This window comes from Lepisma saccharinum, chromosome 11 (genome assembly GCF_977018435.1).
Source record: "Lepisma saccharinum chromosome 11, izLepSacc3.1, whole genome shotgun sequence".
Lineage (NCBI taxonomy): Eukaryota > Metazoa > Arthropoda > Insecta > Zygentoma > Lepismatidae > Lepisma > Lepisma saccharinum.
Window position 1 is genome coordinate 51,439,899 of NC_139239.1, and position 24,682 is coordinate 51,464,580.

Consider the following 24,682-nt stretch of genomic DNA (forward strand, 5'->3'; position numbering starts at 1 on the left):
AAAGACGAATGAATTTGGAGAAACTGAAGGACCTCATCTTTTTGTGTCCCCCCTGAAAAAATTATATTCGTTGGGGGTAGAAAAGCTGGGTAGTTGTAAATATAAAAATACATGATGCAAGGTTGTCTTTTGGGACGGGATACATAAATTTTAGGGTGTTTTTCAATATGTCCCTAACAAAGGCAAATTTACTCATGACAATTTATATAATAGTGCCTGAAGTCCTGAAAATATACACCCACCAAGTAGTAGCGTGCCCAGGATTTTCGTAAGGGAATAATGTCTTCGTTTTAGCAATCACTCCCATAATTTGCCATCTTTTCCTGCTTTTTTAAAACTAATTAACTATTTTATTTAACTAACATTTTCAATTGCGTGCGGAGACTTCCCTATATTGGGTGAATTGGTGCATTCATTTGGAACGTGGTAGTCGATTGATTGCATTTGTAACAAGAAAGGTTTAAGGCATAGGCCTATGCGTATAAAATAAAATGAATGATCATTCAAGTAAAGCGGACTTCTTGTTTCACCACTTATTTGTTGCAATAATATTGATCGTATGACGCCCGGGGTCCTGGGTTCGAATCACGCCAACGAATAAAACAGTTGTAAGCCTTCTTATATATATTACAATTAATAATCACTGATTGCGTTTAATTTGTTTGCAAGAACATTTCCAGCAGAAAGTATGTAAATGTAATTTAGTTATTTTTCAATTTACAGGAATTCCAACCGAGTCACTTTTTAAAAAAAAATAGTATCTGTAACTCAGTTAATTTTAAAATGTTACTTTCCGAACACTGATACCTGGAAGGCGGGAAAGAGGGTTGATGCACCCGGAGTGTTGTGATGATCAACTATCAACTATGGTAGTTTGATTTGATTTGGTGTTTTAAGTCCACTTTATGCACAGTAAGGCTAATCGGGACTGGACCTACAGTTTAAAGTGGGATCCGAACCACTATGTGCCTCCACCGGGTATCGAACCCGGGACCCCTTGATTACAAGGCAAGGACGCTACCACTGCGCCATCGGGGAGGCCTCAACTATGGTAGTAATCAAGAATGCACTCAGCCCTATGTACAGTCACCGGAAATAAAAAATCGGGACATACAGATCCTGGAATCTCGCTTATCTGCAATGCGTTACGTGTTGCCCCACTCTACGGCGATGAGCAATCTTCAATAGCAACTTTTTATCAAAAATGTCGGCTACCGTCGTATAGTTAGGCAACACGCATAACGCTTTGCAGGACACGAGTATTTCAGGATCTAAGTATAGCTTCTTATGTCGGTGACTGTACTTTCATGGCAGGGTGTATATAAAGAGGCCAACTTTAAATTTTATTCAGTCTTAGTGTTATTTTACGTCGCATTTCTACCCTTTGCCTAATCGCGAAGATGAGGATAAATAGTGATTACAAAAAAATGATGACAGGGACACTGACAACGGGAGAGGAATCGGAAACCTTCAGTGATGAGATCGTGAGTCGACCACTCGTGTTTCTGCTATCGAGATAGTATGTATTTCAGTCACATCCAACATTTCTGTGAACATGCTGAAAATATTGGTCTGTTTCCGCGGTGTTGAACGAACAATTAAGAAAACCCTATTCTCCTGTATTGATTATGTTGACCTTCTGAGAAAGAATTTTCTAAGGACGGGAGAGGGGGACATGTATAACCTAAATCAAGGCAAAGATGAAAATTAGTCTTCCTCAAACAATACATGGGCTGCAGGAGCACACGAAAGACATAATGCTTGTACCCATTCTTCACGCGTTTAAAACCTATTTTTAGGTTTTTATATATTTTTAAAGGTTTTACAGGATTTTCATGTCACACAGAGGCATTTGCTTTGTTTGGTCAAGAAAAAGTTGAATGACGAACATGTTTGAAACGTACTTTCTGTCGATTTCCCTTCCTCCAAGTCCAAACAAACTTGCAAATGTCTGGTGCCACTGTTACGTGTACAGTCCAAACTGCAAACTTCTGATCTGTGTGGTCTTGCTATCTTTCGCGTCACTTTGGAGCTTTGTGGCATTCACGCCTTGCAAACTAACATTTCAGCATTGAAGATTGCACCATTCACTGTGACTTTGTTGGAAGATTATTTTTAGCATATAAGATGATCCTCACAGACAAAATTGCGGAGTTTGACTGTCGATAACATGAAAATAGATTGTTGCCTAACTATAAGGCGAAGAGTGGTTTTTAATATAAAATTTCCAATAGTAGTTTTGCCATCGTTGTAGGGTTAGGCAACACGCAACGTTATGCAAGACAGTGCGTATTTCAGGATATAGGTGTCCAATTTTCATTGCCGGTGACTATACCTAATCAGTCTTTCTCAGGAATTTTGAAGTATTTTAAGTTTTTTTTAACCTACTTCAGGATTTTTAGAGCCTAACTTCTTAAATTTTTAGGACCTATATAAAGATTTTTAGAACCTATTTTAGGGTTTTTCAAACCTATTTTAGGATTTTTAGAGCCTATTTTAGGAACCTACAAGCATACTTTTTAGAACCTAAAAATCCGAGGTCTAGTGATAAGCACCACACTGCTAACTTCCCTTCCAGTGTTACAACGTGTACATCAGATAATCATGGTAGCGCGGTGGCATGAAGTCTACCGACGCAGGGGTTTTCCCCCATTTGGTCGCTGGCTAGTCAGGAATACAAAATGCATTTCAATCTATATCACAACATGATAGCATGTGGACAGATTATGAGAGACGGTGAAAAGGAGGGAAGGGTTCATCGCCCGAGCCAGGACATCTAAAGTAATAACAAATTGGTATACAACAAAGGGTAAATAGCGTAAATCCTCTGGCATCTAACAAGTGATCGACCCTTGACGAAGTCAAACTAACAGAAGCCTTTAATCTAGTCAATGACAGCTAAAACAAAGTCACACACCTCCCACGAAAATGGGTCGTCAGTCAGCCACTCTCATGATGTTACGCTAAAAACTAGTTTATCCGAATATGTACACAAGTATTCTTGGAAAGAGGGGAGGATCGAAGCTGGTTGTTTAAACTTTAGGTGTCTTCAGGAAAGTTGGCCAGTACCGTTGTCCAACTACTTTGTTCACAGGAGCAAATTTGGAGAAGATAATCCAATACTACAATAATATCATTTTTGTCTGAGACAGATGTCTTGGTTTTTCATTCAAGAATATGGCAACCCTAAATGGAATCAAACCTTCTCGATTCGACAAACATAGGTCGTAACCTTCATCCTGTCACGCATCAAGTTACATTCAGAAGCTGGTAAACAATTTATGACTATGCACGTGCGCATTCACAACTGCTTTTATACGCATGTGCAACAAAAACTACTACTTTATCGCGCAAAAACCTAGAAGAAACAATAAACTGCTAGAAAACTCCACGGATGGCATCACTGCCTGAGTAAATGGTGCCCTCTTCTCCCGCGACGGCCAGACTGAAGATCGATAGTGGACGCACGTGACGTCATTGTCGTGGTGGTGCGATCATATGACGGAGCGATAAACGCACATTTCCCTTTCGAATCATCTGATGTTATGCTCCCGCCGACTATTGTCTTGCACTAAGAAGCGCCGTAAATTTTGCAGGACAATTAGGCTCAGCGAATTGATCTATTAGACTTATAGAGAAGCAGTCGCGTAGTGCAGTTTTCTCTGGCTCCCTCGCAAGTAAAATATTGGGGGTCCATTTCTTAGAAAAAAAAAATATCGAGAATATTATAGCGTATATACAGGGGTCGAAGTAATGGGGTACGGGGATGGTATTCGTATCCTGCCAGCTAGCAAAATTTTCGCAAAGCATCCCCCCCAACTAACATTTTCTACTTCTTGTGCTGCGTATATGCCACTGATGATGCCATAGTGGAACGGGCATACAATAGTTAGCTATCCCCCAACAAGTTGTACAAGAAATTAACTTTCACTCCAAATACTTTCCCTTCCTAGTAGCTTCTGGAAACTACACCAGGACGGTCTGAATCTCTGACAAATAACTGAAATAAGAAATTGGAAATATTTTATTTTACTTATTTCTTGGAGGACGGGGGAAGGCTTCACACAGGCAAATATTTGTTCATGATTCATTGCATTTTAGCGTGATACTTTTTTTTTAAAAAAAAGGTTATCTACAAAGCGCAGATATTAAAAAAAAAAAAAAAACACACACACACACTTTGAAGTGAGTGGTGCGCCTTCAGTCCCAAAAGCCATTCCTTGGCTGGTCCAGCCCAAGATCCAGCAGTACCCTCAAAGAGCCAAAATTGGCATGCAGAGATCATGGGGGGATTTTCCTTATTCCCTTTCAAATACTCCAATGCTTACTAGGGATGACCAAATCCATCTGATATCCAGATTATCCAAAATCTTTGGATATCCGAATGTGTGCATTATCTGGCCAGTTTTGTCGTTTTATGGGCTATCCACATATTACACGTATTTTATTCTTCATGTTGGCATTTCACTGTACGGATTTTCTACAAATCCTTCATTAAATCTGTACTATCCAGATATCTGAATTACCTAGATTAATTATCCATTGCTAGGGACGTAATGTTTTCGTTTTAACGATAACACCGAAAAGTTGAGGAAAGCAAAGTGTTTAAAATGTATTTTGGTAGGTTAAGGAGGCAAGTTTTCGGTGTTTTGGAATCGCGAAATAACGCGAATTTCGCCATTTTTCAGAATAACACCGAATTTTGCACTTCAACGCGAAAAACGCCGCGAAATATGCAATATAAATAGTGGATAACACTTCACTTGCTCAAAAATAACTACCTGAAGCGCTATGAGATCTGTCATTTCTAGTCTAGTTGATGAAAGTTCGATTCAAAAGAGATTATCATGCTTAATTTATTGCAGTTTGGCGCAGAAATGACTGACAGTGGTTTGACCTCGTCCTGAAATACAATTCGCTGCAAGGATCTTCCCAAAAGGGAAGTTTCGTAGGAGCGGAAAAATTTTCAGACAGAAACACCTAAGGAGGTTAGGGGTGTGGGTGTATATGTGTACACAAAACGGTATTTTGAGGTCGGAGAGGGATTTTGTTAGAAAAATTTCTATCAGTCAGAATCACTGAAACTGCATGGTTTGTGCATCGTCTTGAATTTCCTTTTCCTTCTGTGGTGTAATTCGAAGCATCCCAAATCCAGCAGTAAATACGTTAGTTTTTTTCTGAAAGACTTCATGCTTCAGATAGTGAAACAAAGCGGCAACTTTTTGTCGTTGAAGGCTTCGAAAAGCCTAAAAAAAGGAAAGGAGTACATCGCACTTCGAACCGTGGAAGCCTTTTCAAAGCAATCATTCCACTGGAGTGAATAGAAAAAAATACTATCTTTCTTTATAAGTGCGTTTTGTGTAGGATGTGTTGTGAGTGAATACTCTGAACATTTACTACGATATGTGGAAAACTAATGTTTTTGTAAACTGAAAAGAGAACTCAAGAAAACATTTTTTGAAAATTTTATTCTGGGAGTGCGAAAACTGGAAATATGATTGTGTTCAAAGATTTGGGTGAGCCTTAAATTTAGTTATTCTTGTCATTAAAACTAAAATTTTCCAGAACTAAAGCAATGTGAAAATTTTATGCACAGAAGAAACAGCAAAAATGCTTGTAAAATAATATTGATTTTAAATTAATAACACCGAATTTTGCCTTAAACCGCGAAAAATAACACCGAATTGCGGTAAAAAAATAACACTGAAATTTAGGGAAAACTAAAACTATCCCTATCCATTGCATCTGAAACAAACGGATCATTTGAAATCCAGATATTCGTTATCCAGATTTTGTGGCTATCCCTAATGCTTACCAGTTCACCACAGAGGCCAGCCAGCCAATAAAAGTTCAATCTTCCTCAAAAGATTAGTTTTCTAGGTTTGGAAAACTTGCATCCCCTTTCACTAACAAAATTTCCTTTTATCCACATAATATAACCTGTATGTATACTGTATAGGTGGGTCAAAATTGATATAATGTTATTATTGTGAAACAAAATGCGGTAATCAATGCAGAAACTGTATTGAACTAAACAATACAATTGAATCTCTCGGTATGATAACCATCATTCTGGTTGCACAGCTGGATTCCCCATCATATGTGTCGGTTTACCCACCTTGTATCTGCCATTGTTTATAAAAACCCCAAACAACAGACACCTACAAAACATAAGGTAGGAATAGTGGCATGCGGTGACCTCGGCACTTGGGGTAGCCACTGATTATGACTTTAAAGAATAGCCTATCCCCACCCCACGAACACTCAAATGCATAGGTTTCAGTATTGTTTCAATACAGACGAAAGAATTTTACTATTTCATGGAAGTGATAATTGAGCACAAAACTTGCCTTGAAGCAACAGAATTATATTACATAAATTCTACATGCAGAGTATTCATAAAAGAATGTGAGGTTTCATAAGTGAACAAAGCAGCTGTTTACAATCTTACATGGGTGTAACCTGCCCCACATTTGACATGCATTACTGACAGACTGAATGCAAAAAAAAACATTCTGTGTGCTTCGATTTGAGGCTTTCAAATCTGTCATCATGGTGTAATGCTGTATAATGATTCATTGATTGATTTAGTTTATTTTACTTTGCGTTTTGTGCCTCTTGGCTAATTTGCGAAGATGGGGATGAGTGATGAAATGATGAAATTGATGAATGGACATTCACAAACAACCAAGCCCGACCGGGATTCGAACCCGGGACCCTTGGCGTCGCAGCGCGATGTGCTAACCACTCGGCCACAGGGTCGGGCATAATGCTGTGTAAATGCATGTGTCCACTGACAATATTGATAAAGTCCGCAATGTAATTCAGCAAATTGCCACTGGCCAAAGGAAGCAAGGGGATTGAACATGCCAAAAACAATAGAGTGGAAGGTATTTCATAAACGGTTGTGTTAAACCATACAAGTTGTGGTTGGTACAGGGAAAAGTAGAAAAATACAGAGTGCCCAGTTGGCATCGCACCTGAATTTTAAAACTCAGTGCTAAGAAATGATTCTTTTTAAAAATATTTCGAGTTTGCTTACGGAAAATTCCATTATCTTCTTTTTTTTTAAATAATGAGTATGTGTTTTTAATGTTTCTGTGTTTTCTGTATCATGTACCACTAAATCATAATAATAAACTTCTTCGATGTTGCCAGCAGAATTTAAAATCTGTGGCAATATGGTAGTTAGCCGTATATTAGAATTAGGGCTGAGCTGATACCGATGTGTCAGTACTGGCCAATACCAGCAGTATCGGTATCGGTTGAAATGTTTCCACTGACACTAGTGTTTTTGAGTCGCTAGAAGCACAACCAAGAGCAACATTTGTTCCTTTTCAAAGGTGCATTCACCCTTCCTTGTAACAGGTTGGAAGGCCAGCACAAGTTCTGCACATAAGATTTTTCCACAAAATGCTGGACAAACCTCCACCTTTCTGGATATCACACAATTGACAAGATCATGGGCAAAGGGAAAGCTGCACCCACACTTCTCGAAGGCATGTAAATAAATACCTGGTATAGGCTGTGTGGAAATAAAAGAAATTTTTCCAATTCCTGCTCGTACGCTCATGAGGTAAGAAAGATGGATGTCTTTAAAATCAGGATTACTATCATGCTGGGCTATTTCCGGGCCAGATGATGGCAGAGTTCTTCAGATGGATGAAGGTCATGAATGTGGAATTCGTTCTGTTTTATCTACATTCAACCGAGGAGGGAGGGTTGTGGATTAAATTTCTTGCCTTCTGTGTAAGTCTTTCATGCGAGGGTATCGGCCGATACTGCAGTGACTTGATTTTATTTCAAATGACAGAGAATAAGGGAGAGCAGGGCATAAAGCGAGTTGGCCAGGTGAGCATTACTTAATAACAGTCGCTTTTCCCCCCCTTCCATCAACCCTAACAACAAGAATGAATAAAGTTTACATTAAATTGAAGAAGAGACACAATCCACCGATTTTTAGGTGTAACTACAACACTTTAAAAATTCTTGTAACATTTCAAAAACTTCTTTCCTTGCATCCTTTGGTTCTAGAGAGAAGTTCACGTAATTTTTATTTACCAAATGTCAGAAGACATTTTTGAAGTGGTACAATGCTACATGAGAATAACTTGGGAGTTATTTAATGTCATTAAAGAAATATGATGTGATGAGTTAGTATGAGTCTGTAACTAGCTTTTGTAATTTTAAGCTGGAATTATACAAGTATTGGTATAGGTTCAAAGCAGTATCAGCTCAGCCCTAATTAGAATGTATTGCAGTCATTCATCCTGTAACCGGGGTAAAAGAGGCGATCCTATCTTAAAGACACACAAATGTCAACCTCTCTTCCACGTAGCACACTCTGGACTGCATTTTGCAAACTACCGAGGCCAGTATATCCTCCATAGGGCTAGTGTTGTGTGCTGTCCTTGTGTGTTTGTGATTGTCCCTTCATCCCTTTCATCTTATCACAATTCATCCTCATCTTTGAGATTAGCCAAAACTGGCAGAAATGCTGAGTAAAATAAAACAAATCAATCAATCAATTAATGCTGTTACCAGTTGAGCGTACTTTAGGAATGCCACTCTGGAGCAAGAATTAATTACGTTTTAATCAAATCCTGTATTAATTAATAGTAAATGCTTTAAGATCATATTTCAAAACGTGTAGCATAATCTTAGTTGAATTCGTGGTTTTCTTAAACCATATTTGCCAAAAAAGAAAAAAAAGCTGGCTCTTGTGAAAAAAGGGCTGGCGCCTGAATTAGTTTTAGATTTTTCTACCCCTTGGCGCAGGCCCTCACACCAGCAGACAAGGTAAAACAAAAGAAGTGACTTTCGCATGGAAATGCAGTTAAGGATGCAGAAAGATTGTTTCACAGGATGGCTCCTCTTTAGCAGCGATGAAGCCACATGTTATGTAATTATGTAAATACAATATTAAATACTACAATTGTGCATGCAGATTTGGTGTTCCAAATAACTAAATAAAGATCAAAGGCAAGGTAAATACTGTAGTCACAATGTTCCTATATTAGGGTTACCAGACGTCCAGATTTTCCCAGACTTGTCTTACATTTTAGCCTTATGTCCGGCATCCGGGAGGAATTTGAAAAATATTATAAATGTCCTACATTTTGAGCGTCACATGCTATTAATTAGGAAAATGTGTGTTTCAGTTGAACAAAGTGAAATAATGCAAGAACGGAAGCAATTAATGAACAAAGTTTTGGGGCCACATTTTGATGATGTCCTTGTTCAGTGCATGACATGATTTGGGGTTTAAATGGATGGAACACGATGATTCCCATTCCTATTCAATATTTTGATTGCAAAGCAGGGGGGTATAGGGAACAAAGTTATTGAACTAAATACTACCTCAGATGAAACTTTGTAACCATGTCAAGTTACGATATTTACTTGTCATTCCAAGTCATAATGCAAATGTTGGGAGAGTACTTTCATTACCATTTTCCAGAGCCGGGCCTAGGGAGGGGCAACTCGGGTACCTGCCTGAAGCCCTGCGCCAGATAAAAGTAATTAATTGCGTACGGTTAATTATGAGTTTATAGGATGCTGGTGCTTCCAATTAAGCAACTAATCTGATTTTTCCTGAATTTTGGATTGTGTTCACAAACTTTAAAATATCCACACAAACTACACTACCTGAGCGTTGCAAGTGTTAGATAGACCTACATTCTGACTTGGGGGCCGCAGGAAAATCTTGAAACACTAAGGGCACCGTGAAACGAAAATGTTTGGGAACCCCTGGCTTATCAAATAATGCGAAATATATAAATTAAATGTAACAATGTATTTAATTTTGATTATATAGGACACCTGTAATTCAGAATATTTAAGGAACAAAAATCTGATTTCTTCAGACTTCAGAAATATTTTCGCTGTAGGCCTTGTGTATATTGCATGCCCTAGGCCACACATCCACATAGAGCACAACATCCTTACAACAGAAATAATTTCTCATAGTCTGTAAATTTTTTTAAAGTTTTTACTGTTCAGTGTCTCAATTTTATTTTCACTAAACCTTAAATTTTGTGAGAAATTTGCTCCTCTGAGAAGTACCAGTTAAAACATATAGTAAGAAGTGTATTGTGTAGTATTGATTACAAGTTTGGAAATTTTGTATTTAAGAATTCATTAAGAAATCATAATTTTTAAAACTGAAAATATTAAATTACTATCTGACATAGGCTATGTAATATTTATTGAGAATGTTTTGTGTCCAACATTTTGACTATTTCCTACTTTTCCCTAATAGCAATCTGGTAACCCTAACCTACATGGAAAACCCTGTATGAATCACATGTACTGATAAGAGTATCAATGTGATTCCCTGAAAGTGAACAGAAAGCCCTCTTCTGTAGATTCGCCATTTTGGCTGTCAGTAACACATCTCAAACTTGGGCAGCTGTTCTTAATACACTCATGCTCATAAATTAAGGATAATGCTGAATCTTGTACAAAGAAATATTTCATGTTCACGTTGCACCTTGAAATGATGGCCGAGTACTGTACCAAATAATCTGTGTTGACTATGACCTTGATCCAGTGTGTGCTGGCGCTGTAAGCAGACAAATGACTCACAGGAGCTAAACTGCTGACCAGAGTGCAGTGCCTATAGGAAGTGTGCAGTTGTGTTCGGTTGTGCTAATGGTGAGTGTGTGTGTGAATGGCTCAACGAACACATATTGATGACGTAATGAGGGGAAGGATACTTGGGCGGCCAGAGGTGGTCCAAAGACAGCAGGTCGTGTCACAGGTGCTCCATGTGCCACAAAGTGTCATCTCACGATTATGGCAACGATTCCAACAGACTGGAAACGTGTCTCGGCGCTACAGCAGTGGACGTCCACAGTGTACAACAACACGAGAAGACAGGTATCTCAGCGTAAGTGCCCGGAGACACTGACGGAGTACTTGCTCGAGACCTTGCAGCTGCCACTGGAACAGTTGTTTCCAGACACACTGTGTACTGACGACTCAACAGGCACGGTTTATTCGCCCGGAAGCCTGCAATTTGCATTCCACTGTCACATGGTCACAGAGTAGCCCGTAACAACTGGCGTAGAGAACACAGGACATGGACAATGGAAGAATGGTCTCGGTACTCTTCACTGACGAGTCCAGGTATAGTCTCAACAATGATTCTCATCGTGTAACCATCTGGCATGAACCAGGAACCAGATACCGACCCGGTACCATCATCGAAAGGGACCAGTATGGAGGTGGTAGTGTCATGGTGTGGGGTGGCATTATCCTGGGTTCACGTACACCCTTGCATATCTTCGACAGAGGTGCTGTAACAGGTCAGGTGAACCGGGATGTTATTCTGCAAGACTACGTTCGTCTTTTCAGAGGTGCAGTCGGTCCTATGTTCCTCCTGATGGATGACAATGCCAGGCCACACCGAGCTGCTATTGTGGAGGAGTACCTTCAAACAGAAGATATCATACAAATGGAGTGGCCTGCCTATTCCCCTGACCTCAACCCAATCGAACATGCTTGGGATGCTCTAGGCCGACGTGTCGCCGCAAGTCTTCCACCTCCTGGGACTCTTCAGGAGCTCCGACAGGCACTGGTGCAAGAATGGGAGACCATACACCAACAGCTGCTCGACAACCCCCTCCAGAGTATGCCAAGCCGTTGTACTGCATGTGTCAATGTGCATGGCTATCACATTCCATACTGAAACCTGTGCACATGCTCAAAGAACTGTGGAACACCATTTTACAATCTCCCTTGCTTTGTATCATATGTGCGCTCTTTGGTTTTTCTCACGTTTTCTGCAATAAACAGGGTTAAGCAGGGCATGTGGATGTCTTTCTTGTGTGTTCAACATGTGTCTGTGCTGCCACAACTAGTTTGTTTCAGTGCTGTATCATGGGGCACCAAAACCTCTATTATCCTTAATTTATGAGCATGAGTGTAGTACAGGCTGCACCCATGTAAGATACTAAACAGCTGTCTTATTCACATACGAACCCCCCCCCTCCCCCCATTCTTTTATGAATATCCTGTACACTTTTCCCCAGAGGAGGGATTCTCTCCCTCATCCTCCATTCAAATAACACCTTGAAGCAATGTTAATTAGCTTCAATATGATACAATTAACAAATAAAGCTGTCCTCTTTGTATTGCACCATGAATACAACTAGAACTGAGCCGATACCGTGGCATTGGTGAGTATCGGTTGATTTTGTTTTACCGATACCAAAGATTTTCGGTGGCTAGAAGAGCGGGCGAAGGCAACAGCTAGTCTCAACATTTGTCCTTTTTAAAAGGTCGTCCACCCTTCCTTGTGCAGATTGGGAGACCAGCACAGGAAGTTCCATAATTTTCCTAGAAACACTGGATAAAACCCCACCCTCTTGGGAAGCATATAGCAAGTTCAAAGGCATGTGTAAGTGAATGCTGAACCCACACGTGACTATGAAGGCATGTAACTGCTTAGTTAACGCTGTGGGAAATAAACCATTCATTGCCAATTCTTGCTTGAAGAACATGGTCGTAAGATAGGTGGATGTTTTTAACCCCCGCCACACTAATGACGGGTCAGGTAGTTGTGGAGTTCTTGGAAAAGAGGTATGAAGGTCACTGTGAAATTAGCTTTGTTTTATCTACGTTCAAACGCGAAAGGGAATCAGCAATTTATACTTATCCTCTTCACTTCTGTCTTTTGAGTGACTGCCGGTATCGGCCAATGATGGGTATTTATTTCCGCCAAAATCCGGCCTCCGTGGCGGAGTTGTTAGCACATCGTGCTACGATGCCAGGGTTTGAATCCCGGCCTGGGCTTGGATGTTTGGGAGTGTCCATTCAACAATTTAATCACATCCTCACTCATCCCCATTAGCCAAAAGTGGTACAAAAAGCGAAGTAAAATAAAGCAAATCAATCAATCAATAATTTCTCCTGAGATTAGATTGGGAACATACGGCTTTGAATGACAGTACTAAGAAAGATAAGTTAATCGCGATTGGACCTACACTTTAAAGTGGGACCCCAACCACTAGGTGCCTCCACTGAGTATTGAACCCGCGATCTATTGCTTACAAGGCGACGGCGACACCATCGGACACCCTCTAAAGATTTATGTACACCACTACTTACAATAACGTACATAAAATATTTATCAGGAATTTTACTTTTCATCAAATGGACGTACCATCACTATGTTTGTTATTCAATACATATTCAATTTTTTACTTCTTTGACATAAATTTCCTTGTCATGATTTGTTTTTACACAAATTTTAGCGGTCTTAACTACATGTAAGCTAGATGAATAATATTTGCTGTTTTATCTCTGATTTTATAGCATCTTTTTTAGTATTTATATAATAACAATATTTTTTACTCATAGTAATACAAAATAGTATTAACGTTGTCTTTCCTCTGTTTCTTAGTCTGTGGTTACATACAATAATACTTGATACGCATCAGAGAAATTAAGTACTAATTAATTAATTTTCATATTACAAATAATTATATTAACGTATTAAATAGAACCAATTTTATTATTATATTTCTGAGACTTGGCTCGGGCTGGCTATCCAAATTATTGATGCGATAGTATGACTCTGAAACTAGCCTTTGTTATTTTGTACTGGAATTATAAAATATCGGTATCGGCTCAGCTCTAATTACAACAGCAGCAGATACAGAACTTCAAATCCTGAATAGCAGTCCAATGAGAGAAAAGAAGCAAGCTAATTGTGGAGAAGAATAAGCATGTAAGAATTTGTGGTTGCAGCACCAGACTGAACACCACGATGATTGGTTATCTTCATCCATCGAACCCCTTCCTGTTGCTCACAGCATAAATTTTGCAAGAGGTCTTAACGTAGGGGGACCCAAAAGAAACCGGAATTTTGTAATAAAAAATTGTGTATTAATTTTTAGGTGTTACAAATTTAATCTACTTCAAAGTACTGTCCATTTAATGTAATGCACCAGTCTAAACATGTTTTCCACTTTTGGAAGCAGTCCCGAAACTCTTGCAAAGAGATGCCTTTTAATGTCCCTGTAATTTTTTTTCATTCGGGGGAATAAAAAGAACTTGAACGGAGTGAGATTGAGTGAAAATGGATGCTGGATAAGGTGGGTCATGCTGTTTTTGATTAAAAATTGTGTCACACTCAAGGCTTTTTGCGCTGGCACTCCCCATTTTGCTACAACTCGGGGGCATTTTCATCTCATCACGTCAAGTAAACGTTTCAAAACTAGAAGGTAAAATGCCTTGTTAACAGTTTGACCGTTAGGAACGAATTCTCAGTGAACAATGCCATTTACATCAAAAAAAGGAATCAGTATTGTCATTACCACTCGTAAGGTTTGTGTTTGCTACAGCAGCTTCCTTGTAAGCTGTTTCAAGCATTACAACTGTTCCCCGTTCCATTTTCCCCAACAGAAAACAGAATTTCACAGCCTCATGTTGTTCAAATTTTTCAGCCATCACAAAAATCAACGAACAAGTGAGAGTCACTTAACAAAAAAATTTACTACGTGGCACCACGACTTCACTCGACAACAGGTCAGCAGACTGCTGCAGAAGCATCCCCACAAAAGGCATCTAGCAGCGGAAACTCATACTACAACAGGCCTGCCACTAGAGAATGACCCCCCCCCCCCCCCCATATGTACATTGCCAAAAACAAACAGTGCTTGAAGTGGACAGAAGGGAGGTGTTATGCACAGCAAGGACAAGTTACACAAAACCATTCCTGCAGCTAGCCTTGAGGCTCAAGCAAAAATCCACCCTCCTAAAAATTCACACTTCCAGTACTAGCTTCAGATTGTGCTACCTAACAATTCTTCCAGTACAATCTCAATCTCAGAGTCAAGTATTAGTAGAACACGTCTCTTCCAAGATTTCAAGTCTTTCACAGTCAGTGATAAAAAGCGCAGGTCCTGGGTGATGATTAAGAGATTCGAGTGGTACGGTAGGCCATGTACTTGCACATAAAAGCATAGGCAGGGTTGCTACGATTTTTTGATAATGAAATTCCCTGACATTTTCAGGTTTTCCAGTCCAAAAATAAAATTTTTCCAGACATCTTTATCATCAGGATTTTTGCTTTTGAACCATGTGTTTTTCAGTTAAGTATATAATCCGTTAATTATTATGAACATTCACTTTCACAACTTTTTTTTAGCAATTTTTATTCCACATAGCCTACATAAGAACACGTGAAAGTTCGAAGAGTAAAATGTAAAATTACAATCAGCATCAAATGTATTGGTTCATGCAATCACGTGCATCTAGCTTTAGGCTAAGGTAACAGAGGTACATTATTTCACCATAACAGGTCTCCACAATATAAAAACAACAGAAAAAGTTCATAAACCATGTACACAATTTTTCATTTTCTGCCAGATTTATAGTGTCAAAGAAAATGCTGCTTCTATACTTACATTTATACAAGGTAACCAAAAAAGTTCTTGCCGTTTTTGACGTCCCATTAATCATGTGCTCACAGAGAGGAAACAAAATGACGCATGTGCCTGCCAAGCGATCGGGAGTTAGTCTGACCATCGACTGTCAATAATACAGGCACGTTGCGCACACACAGCAGTCATAGCTCGTCCAGTGTCGAAGAGAAATGGAGGTATCGAAGCAGCTTGTTCGCGTGTGTTTGTTGTATGACTTTAAAGTGGGCCTGTCAACTGCCACATCAAGTCGCCGCATTTGCCAGGCATTTGGGGAGAATGCCGTGAACGAACGCACTGCCAGGCATTGGTTCCAGAAATTCTGTTCGGGAGATGTGAGCCTTTCGGATGAACCTCGCAGTGGACGACCACATGTGTTGGATGAACGTGTGATGAACTTGCAGAAGGGTTCCACGTTTCCGCTAAAACAGTCACACTGCACCTGCATGGGATAGGGAAGTCATAGAAGTTAAGCAAGTGGGCACCCCACACACTGTCAGCAGCCAAAAAGGAACAACGAGTGACAGCCTGTTTGTCCTTGCAAACTCGGCACCTGAACACACCCATATTTCTTCGCTTGCTCACTGGTCACGAAAAGTGGGTCCTCTATGACACTCCCAAGCGTACCAGACATTGGATGCTGATGGAGATTACTTCGAAACCTAATGGTATGTACCTTCTACTGTATTGCTCTTTGTTCATCACGGCTCCAGAACTGCAAGAACTTTTTTGGTTACCTTGTAAGTACACAGCATCTGGAGAATTTTTTGTTGCATCTAGGAATTCTATAGGAAATTCCAACAAGATGTAAGATTTATAAAATAATAGACGATAACCTCATCTTCACCAACCTTTCCGATAATTATGATCATATTGTCAATGTACTTTAGTTATCAATCAGATATCTGGATTGCAAGTTTTACTTTGATATCCTTTTTAATATATAATATTATAAAAGTGAAAATTTATAACAGAAATTCGAAGGAACCATAATTTTGCAGAAGACTGAGAATCATAAGAATGAAAGAAACAAGTTTCTAAACTGAATCTTTTTTGGGAGTGGAATCACAAGAACAGAATCCAGAAGTGGAAGTAAACTGCTTGTTCATTTTGCAAAGTTTTATCTTGCAGACTCCAAAATGGACTTAAATCCCAGACAATCTGCAAAATACCCCGACACTTCCCGGTTTTCCAGATGCGTAGCAACCTTGATAGCAATTGTATATAATAATGTTTTTGAATAGAACTTTCAAAACAATTCCTTAATCCAACAAAATCAAACCGAGGGTGGTCATTTGCATCTCGGATGACCCACTACAAGGGCAATATTAAAATTTCATATACATCCTAGTAAGTACTTACCTGAGGGCCTGTTGTAATCCCAGTCTCCATGGTGTAGGCTGTGTAAGCATATGATTCCTCCCCAACTTTACGCGACATGCATGAGCCCATAAATGACTCCTGTTTGGCTGTCTTCTTCTGAAAAGAATACAATAATTCAAACAATTCTTCAAAATCAAATATAAAATCACCACATTTTCTTTCTTCATAATTTTGAGCCCTTATGTAATGTGTATCCATTTGTAAAGACAATTAAAAGAAAACTACAAATATTCTTTTTTGTAAATTGCAGAAAATATAGTGCAATTCATCCACAACAAATGACAAGTGCAATTTTCAATTAATGTTAATCCCAAACATTAAGTGAAACAACAAGTAAAGAAGATGTGTTTATAACAAAGAAATAATTGCACTATGGGAAGTAATACTCTATGACATGGGCAGCCATACTTCCAAATACTCGAGAATATTTTAAATGTTTGAAATTATAATATTCCCAATGATTCCTGACACTCAGGATCGAATGCTTTTATTTTATGTATTAAAATTCATGGTTCAAATTACCACTTTGACATTAATGTCGACTGCTAAATATGGGGTACAATATCTGTTTAAATTTGTCAGTACATTCAGAATGTAGGAAATTTTTAATTTTCGGAATCTGCATGCCAACCTTACTACTGTGAGCATACATTAGAAGGTACAATTCACTTTCAATTTTAGAAAGTGATTTAATCCTCATACCATTCCTGGAATGAATATATGAAGTATGGTTTAAATGACACTTGCTAAAAGAATAGTATAAATATTTTTATGTACTAATCTAGATAGATTTGCAACACACACACAAGTAAAAGATATTTAACACAATAAAAGCAAAGATAATTATCAGATGCCCAAGACATTAGATTCCACAATGAAAATATACTGTTGGTTGGAAAACAGAACCTTCATAAATTTACAAACACAGGAGGTCTTATGATATTACATATTCACAAATTAAACAACTTTGGTTTAATTTAAATCAACTAAAAAAAGTCATGTCTAATTTTTGGAAATTTGAAAACTGTGAATCCCTTTATTTTTCATTTAAATGGCAGAAGATGAAAATATATATTGGTTCCTGTATTTTACACTCATTTTTTTCAATTTAATGCATCTTTTTACTTTGATATTCTGTTCGAATAATAACTAAGTGAACTTTATTTCTGTTATTAACAATAGAAGTAACAATTTTATGAATTTTGTAACTTGAAATAAATGATGCCAATTTCCGGGGGAACCTTTCAAAGTGAAGCAAAATGACAAGTTGCATTGGTCACTTTGACAGGGCCGTTTTCTCAATGGTATGCATCATGTCGTCTTGGTCTGTTGTCCGAGCATGCATGGCGAAGCTTATAGACTCAAGGGGGCCTGTTGCTTGTCACTTGGGTGTGAAACCCCGATGTCGCTTGTTGCTTCGGTCTGAAAGCTCCCACAGTTATGTAAAGTTTAGCAAATGAGTAGGTTGGAAAGTAAATAAATAATAATATCTAGTGAGAAATAATGTGTCAAGACTTTCTCTTTTGCTTCCATCATTCTGGAAGCAGCCACTAACAAGAAAATTATGTATGCAGATTATACTGTCAGTCTTCCAACATACACATAAAGAGGGCCTATAATTACGGATTATATTTCACTAGAATGTTTTGTACAATCATGGAAAAAATACTTCCCTTATAGAGCCTTAATAACAGTAGTCTGATGGGGGAAGTATTTCTTTCCAAGATTGTACATAGAGTGAATTTTAAATAGCAAACCACAAAGCTGATGAATATGAGATATTAAACCAAGAAAGCATTAGCGACACGAAAACCCATTAGCTGGAAAGCAAGGACACCAAGAAGATGCTTAGAAGCAGGATACCATCACCATCTGAAATAACTGGAAGAGAAGTGTTTTTAAGAAATACTCACAACAAACAAAATAAAACTGACCCCTTATCTTGCAAAGGTCGTAGATGGGTGTTATTTGCTGAAAAGATTAAATTCAATTAGTAATTTTACTATTTCTAACTAACATTATATTTAAATACTTTTCTATTTCTACATTAATAACCAGAATGAACATTTCTGAAGGGAGTGATACACAACTTTTCAAAGGATTCAGTCCTTGTCTTAATTTCTCTTCATACTAGTTACTATTACTGTAGGTGGCAGATGTTTTATTATGCTTGAGATAAGCTTACTTGGAAGTGACATCAAAAAAGAATTGCCACCTTAAAAAAGTTGATTGTACACAACTTTTTTTTTTAATTGACAGTATTGAGAAGTTATGAGGTACCAAGGACAGAATGCGTAACAATAAAACTATAAAAATTTCATACTACATTGCAACATACACTATATTGCCAATAATGACCGGAAACCCCCTAAACTGTAAGGAGGATTGCCTATATGTCATCAATACATGTCATGAGCCACTAGGATGACTCGTGGAGGACAGTGAGTGCACTGTAGACATGTATACCGCTGCCAGCATTCAAAATGAGTTGACGATGCAAGCTGCGAGGCTGAACAGAGTATGATTAGTGATGCCAGTATTTCTACCATCTGACAAGAGGTAGTGGCACTGGGATTCCATGGGAGAGCTGCAGCACATAATCCAATCATTACTACTCGGTATGCAGCACGTCGATTGCAGTGGTGCAAAGAACGTCGCCAGTTGTCTCTAGAACAATGGGAAAATCCTGTGGAGTGACGAATCAAGCTACATGTTGTGGTGATCTGATGGGACGTGGATGGACAGGCTGAACGTCCATGGAACAATTCTCACAAGAGTGTATTGTACCCAGAGTGAAATTCAGTAGGGGTGAAATATTGGTATGGGGCTGGTCTTCGTGGTATGGTGTTGGTCCCTGTAACGTTTTCATTACCTTCGTGCCTACAAACATTACATAATTGAAAATTGAAGTGCATGTTCAATTTTGGCTATCAGAGGGCGTTTCCTTCCCTCGATAGCTCTACTGGTGCTGCCTCTAGTGGCAGTTTGGCGTAGAAACGCCTGGCCGTAAATCTCGCCCCACCGTGCTTCAGTCTCTCTCGATCGCCCACTACGAACGGCACGCACCAGTTTTTGAGTATTACACCTAATCCTCGTCAGCAAGGGACCGTACTCAACCACGCTGCCTGTGGAAGAGAAGCCTGTCACGCGAACCACCAGCGCGAAGAGGCCAGGCTAATGAACACAAGGTTTCCGATGGGAAAGTGGCGTTGTGTCTTTACTTCGGCTGAACATTAGTGTTGAGGTACGTAAGAAAACCCTTGACTGTGATATTGGAACTCGTTAATTTCTTGTCGCCGTTCATTATAAAAATTATTTGCAACGTTATTGTTTTCACGTGACTTAAATAGTAACGACGATAAACCTATAGCTTCTCCCCAACATTATTGCCCACTTCTTTTCACGTGTTGAACAGTTTAATTGTGCCAAAAATAAATATATACGTATATTTTTGCGTGTGTGTCGTAAAGGGGCAAAAGAAGGAAAACTTGCATAAAATATGAGCGAACCTAGTTAAAATAACCCTTGCATAAAATACGTTCTCTTGAACGGTCCTTTGTAAGTAACGTATATGGCACGGTTAGTTACTTAATGAACGCATACGAGGCGTGCGTTCGACCTTGCAGTGCAACTTGATGTTCTTATTTATTCAAAATCGGGCTTGGTGGCGTTAAATGGACATTATTTGAACTTAAGAAAACGGCATAGAAAACTACAATTCCCCACCTTTTCCCTAGTTTCTTGAATCGCAAATTGCTATTAATCCTATTCTTGTTACGGTAGCACTAACGATGCCAAAGGGATCAGAATAAATATAAATAATAGCGGGGTCGTAATAAAACAAGTCGTAGATTAAGTAAAAAGGGGATCTGCTGAATGTTCCATGCACGCTTGAGAGAGAGAATGGTGCATACGTTAATCATTCTTTTTTTTTTTTGTGTTAGTGAGTATTGAATTAGTCTGTTGTTAAGCATGCATACGCGTTGGTAATTACGCATAATTTGTGGGTGCAGAATTAAAGTTAAATGTAACAAAGGGATAGCACGCAGGACATGCGAATGAAAATAATTGAGTGATTGCGCTCTAAAAGGATTGTTGTTAGGGTTATATGTTTGTTGATATTTGTTACAACTCCCTTTTGAATATTTGTATTTACAAGAATGTATCGTAATGGGACAATATACGTATGTTATTGTTAATTGAATTGTGGAGTAGTATAATTTCATTTACCAATCAAATTCTAGTCAGTAAGTCCCGCATGAGAGAAGGTGGCATCGCGAGTCAAATTAAAACTTAATGCAATCTAAAGGGGCAATTGAGAAAGGGAATAACGTTGGGTAAAATATGACCTTAAACCTTGCTTACAATGGAGAAGGCGTAACTCGCTATTCATTGTCGGACCCTTATGACATATTTGCGTACGTTATGCGTAATTATATATGTGCTTTTCTTACAGGGCCTTTCAATCGTGCTTCTTGTACGTGCCACCTGTAAACTCCCGCAGTACCGTGCAGGAAGTACGACACAAATAGAAATTTGTGACGTGTAGTACGGGTCTCAGATCCTTTCATTATTTGTATCCGCAGTTGTGATGCCGTGCAGCCGTTTCCAAGTTAAATATCGCGAGCAACCACAACTCGACCCCACTACCACGTTACATCCCCTGGTTTTGGAGTCCAAAACCCTGAATGCCAATATCTATCGTGCAATAGTTCGGAAGTGGGCCTCTTCATTTCCAGCATGAGAACAGGTCTGTCCATAAAGCAAGGGACACAGCCGAATTGTTTGACGACATGGGAGTGATTGAACTCAACAGACCACCTCAGAGCCCTGATCACAACCTCATTCAACATCTGTGGGATGCATTAGAGTGCCAATTGCGATCCAGGCCAAATCACCCAAACACCACCACTGAGTTATTTGCTATTTTGTAGGAGGAATGGAAGCAACTACCAGCCGATATTTACTACAACCTGGTGGAAAATCTTCGGAACGAGTTTACAATACTGGACCACCCTCCAATTTCTATGAAATTTCGCCTACTCACTAATTGTGAACTCCTAATCACGAATCTGCATGTAATAATTGGCGGTCAAGTATGGAAATCGAGAAAAAAATTAAATAAATTTTGTTTTCTTAACGTAACGTAAGAACAATAGCTCCACGGAAGATGCCATTTTTCCAACATGAAGAAATCAACAGGCAAGACAAGGTATAGTTCTCTTAGCTAAAATATTAATTTTTCTTTGTATTTATGCTAATGGAACCTAATCTAACAGGCCTAACCTAACCTCGTAGGCATTCCTCGTCTGACATCAGCAAGATTGTTGTGCGTAAAGGAAGACCATTAACGAATTGCGAAAGAAAGATGGTTCCGAATTGCTGTGTATGGACAATCACCGTGGTAAATCGCAAGGTTATTTTACAAGTTCTACACGTAAATGTACAATTTTAACAAGTGACCTCCAAATATGAACTACAGATATGTCATCAGGACACCAAAATTAGTAAGTAGACGAAATTTTATAGAAATTGGAGTGGTCGGGTATTGTAAACTCATGCCAATTCTTCCTCGAAGGGTAGAGGCTGTGATAGTGGTGAATGGCGGATCTACAAAGTACCGATACCAGACCAACTCCAGGTAAGCACATTCCTACGGATATCTGGGCATTACTGGATATTGGAAATATGAACAATGATATCTATCACTCAAAAATTTGGTTCTATTTCTGAGTTAACCCTTCAGTATACGGGTGAAATTGTTGTTATGTGACTGAACGGGTTGTGCCTGTCAGGCAACAAAAAATTAAAAACACATAAAAAATTTTGTAAATAAAATAGCTATTTGTTTGAACAAATATGTGTATTAATAATTGATACATAAAGATAAAAAAGGTAAAGTGCTCCCCTGTGCTTAGCACCACACAATTACAGTGCCTTGAATAACGTAGTGTGGAAAACGACCCAAGAAACTGGTTCCCTGAGACGATGACAAGTAGATGGCAGTGCGATCGACCCAGGTGCTAATTTTGTTATGAAAGTAATGCGGCTTAGTTAGTTTTTGGAATATATTGTGTAGATTTGTTTCTCTAGAAAGGCGGTAAGTGAATTGATGGAAACAGTTATATTTGTGGAGTGATTTGCAGTCACGAAATGGCATTAATTTGGAAAGAAAAGTAAAATAAAATTAATAAATAAATAGCATGCGTAACACAAGAAGAAACATCGCAATGTGATTCAGGACGTCAGGTCTTGGACTGTGTATTAGAGTTTATTAGAATATAAATAATTAGTATCCTGAGAGATATTTCATACCGAGACGACAAACTACAAGTGTCGCTTGAAAGCGAGCAGTCGGAAATCAATGCAGCCTTTCGAACCGTAGGGACAAAAGCTCTGACTGCACAGTTTCCTCAAGGAGATTTTACACCAAAGCGACACGCGACAAACGATACGAGGATTTCACACCAAAGCGACACGGATCATTCAATCCAAGGCAACTTTCATACCGAAGTGACACATGTTGCTTGGAAAGGAGCCAATCAAGAGCAACATTTCACATCGTAGCGGCATGACGGGAAGCACAAGCCAGCGTTCGGTTGGTGAAATCGTCAAGCGATAAGTGTCGCGTGCCGCTTGTCACTTTGGTGCGCAATCTCACTAAAGCAAGACACTCATTGCATCGCGTATGCGTGAACAACAAACCACGGCAACATGTTGCAAGCTATTGAGGAAATGACCCAGTTTGAGCGACGCAGAAGCGACAAAGCGACACGTGTGGCTTATCGTGTGGCCTAGATCTGTTGTTGTAACGTGCGGTTTATTGTGTCACCTATCTGTTGTTCGCAAGCAACGCTTGCTAATAGACTGAAGGCACCATGTCGCTTGTCACTTAGTTGGGAACTCCCCCTGTAGCACGTTGCTTAGGTCTCAGCACCCTTCCTTTAAGGAGCTTTCCGACCGAAGTAACAAGTGAATACACCATATGAACGTGTCGTTTGCTGTTTTATTATTAACGAAAGTATGACGATAACAGGACGTGGTCGACTGTCTAGAATGTTCGTTAATATCTTCACGACCACTGTACCAAATATCATAGCAATTATCACATTCATAGAAATGCTTCATGTAAAAGAATCAGACTTTGCAGCGAAAACTCCATTTACTTCCATTATAAGCAGTTGAACACCAAGCACCGGGGTCAACACCAGCACCTCTAGCGGATCATTTTCGAGTGGAACCAGCGAAAGAGCGCAGAACCATGCCGTTTTCCACACTACGTTATTCTAGGCGCTGTAACGCAATGAAGGCATATAGGGGATGTGGGGGTAACGCCCCACCCTTTCTTGTTCTGGTCATGAGTGGGGGGTGATGTGATAGGCATCACGCCCCTGACTGCCTCTGCCCCCCAGGGTTTCGCCCCGGTACCCATGTCATTCGATGCTGGGTGGGTACCGGGGCCACTTCCAATGTTAGAAAAGTTCCCGGATTTAAAATGGCTGGGGATCGAACCCGGGACCTTCAGCATGATAGTCAGACACGTTACCATGGCAGCCACACACTAATTGATAAATAATTATGGAAACATGAAATCATGATTTTTAAGTTATTTAACACTGAAGTGTTAGTCCTTCAGCACACAGGTGAAATTGTTGTTACGTGACTAGACACAATTTTCAATGAAGGCTTTGAATGTTATGCAAGCAGATGGGTTGAGTCTGACAGGCACATAACGAGAACAATGCCTTCCCGCTTACTGACAGCTGGTGGACTAACTCCACGATTATGAACAATTGACCCTAGGCAACCACAACGAAAGGTACACTGAGTGACACAGTTGTATCTATCTCCAATCTATTGGGAAAAAA

The 24,682-nt window shown here is 39.3% G+C and overlaps 1 protein-coding gene across 4 annotated transcripts in view; it reads right to left on the reverse strand.

The window, feature by feature from the left end:
* The window catches only part of LOC145994796 (uncharacterized), a 184,369-nt gene that overhangs the window by 154,712 nt on the left and 4,975 nt on the right, over window positions 1-24,682 (reverse strand). For all 4 annotated transcript variants that reach the window (XM_083131089.1, XM_083131088.1, XM_083131093.1 and 1 more), the window contains exon 2: window positions 16,794-16,910. In XM_083131089.1, the coding sequence (XP_082987215.1) occupies window positions 16,794-16,883 (90 nt within the window). In that variant the 5' untranslated portion in view covers window positions 16,884-16,910. The remainder of the gene's footprint in view (window positions 1-16,793; window positions 16,911-24,682) is intronic.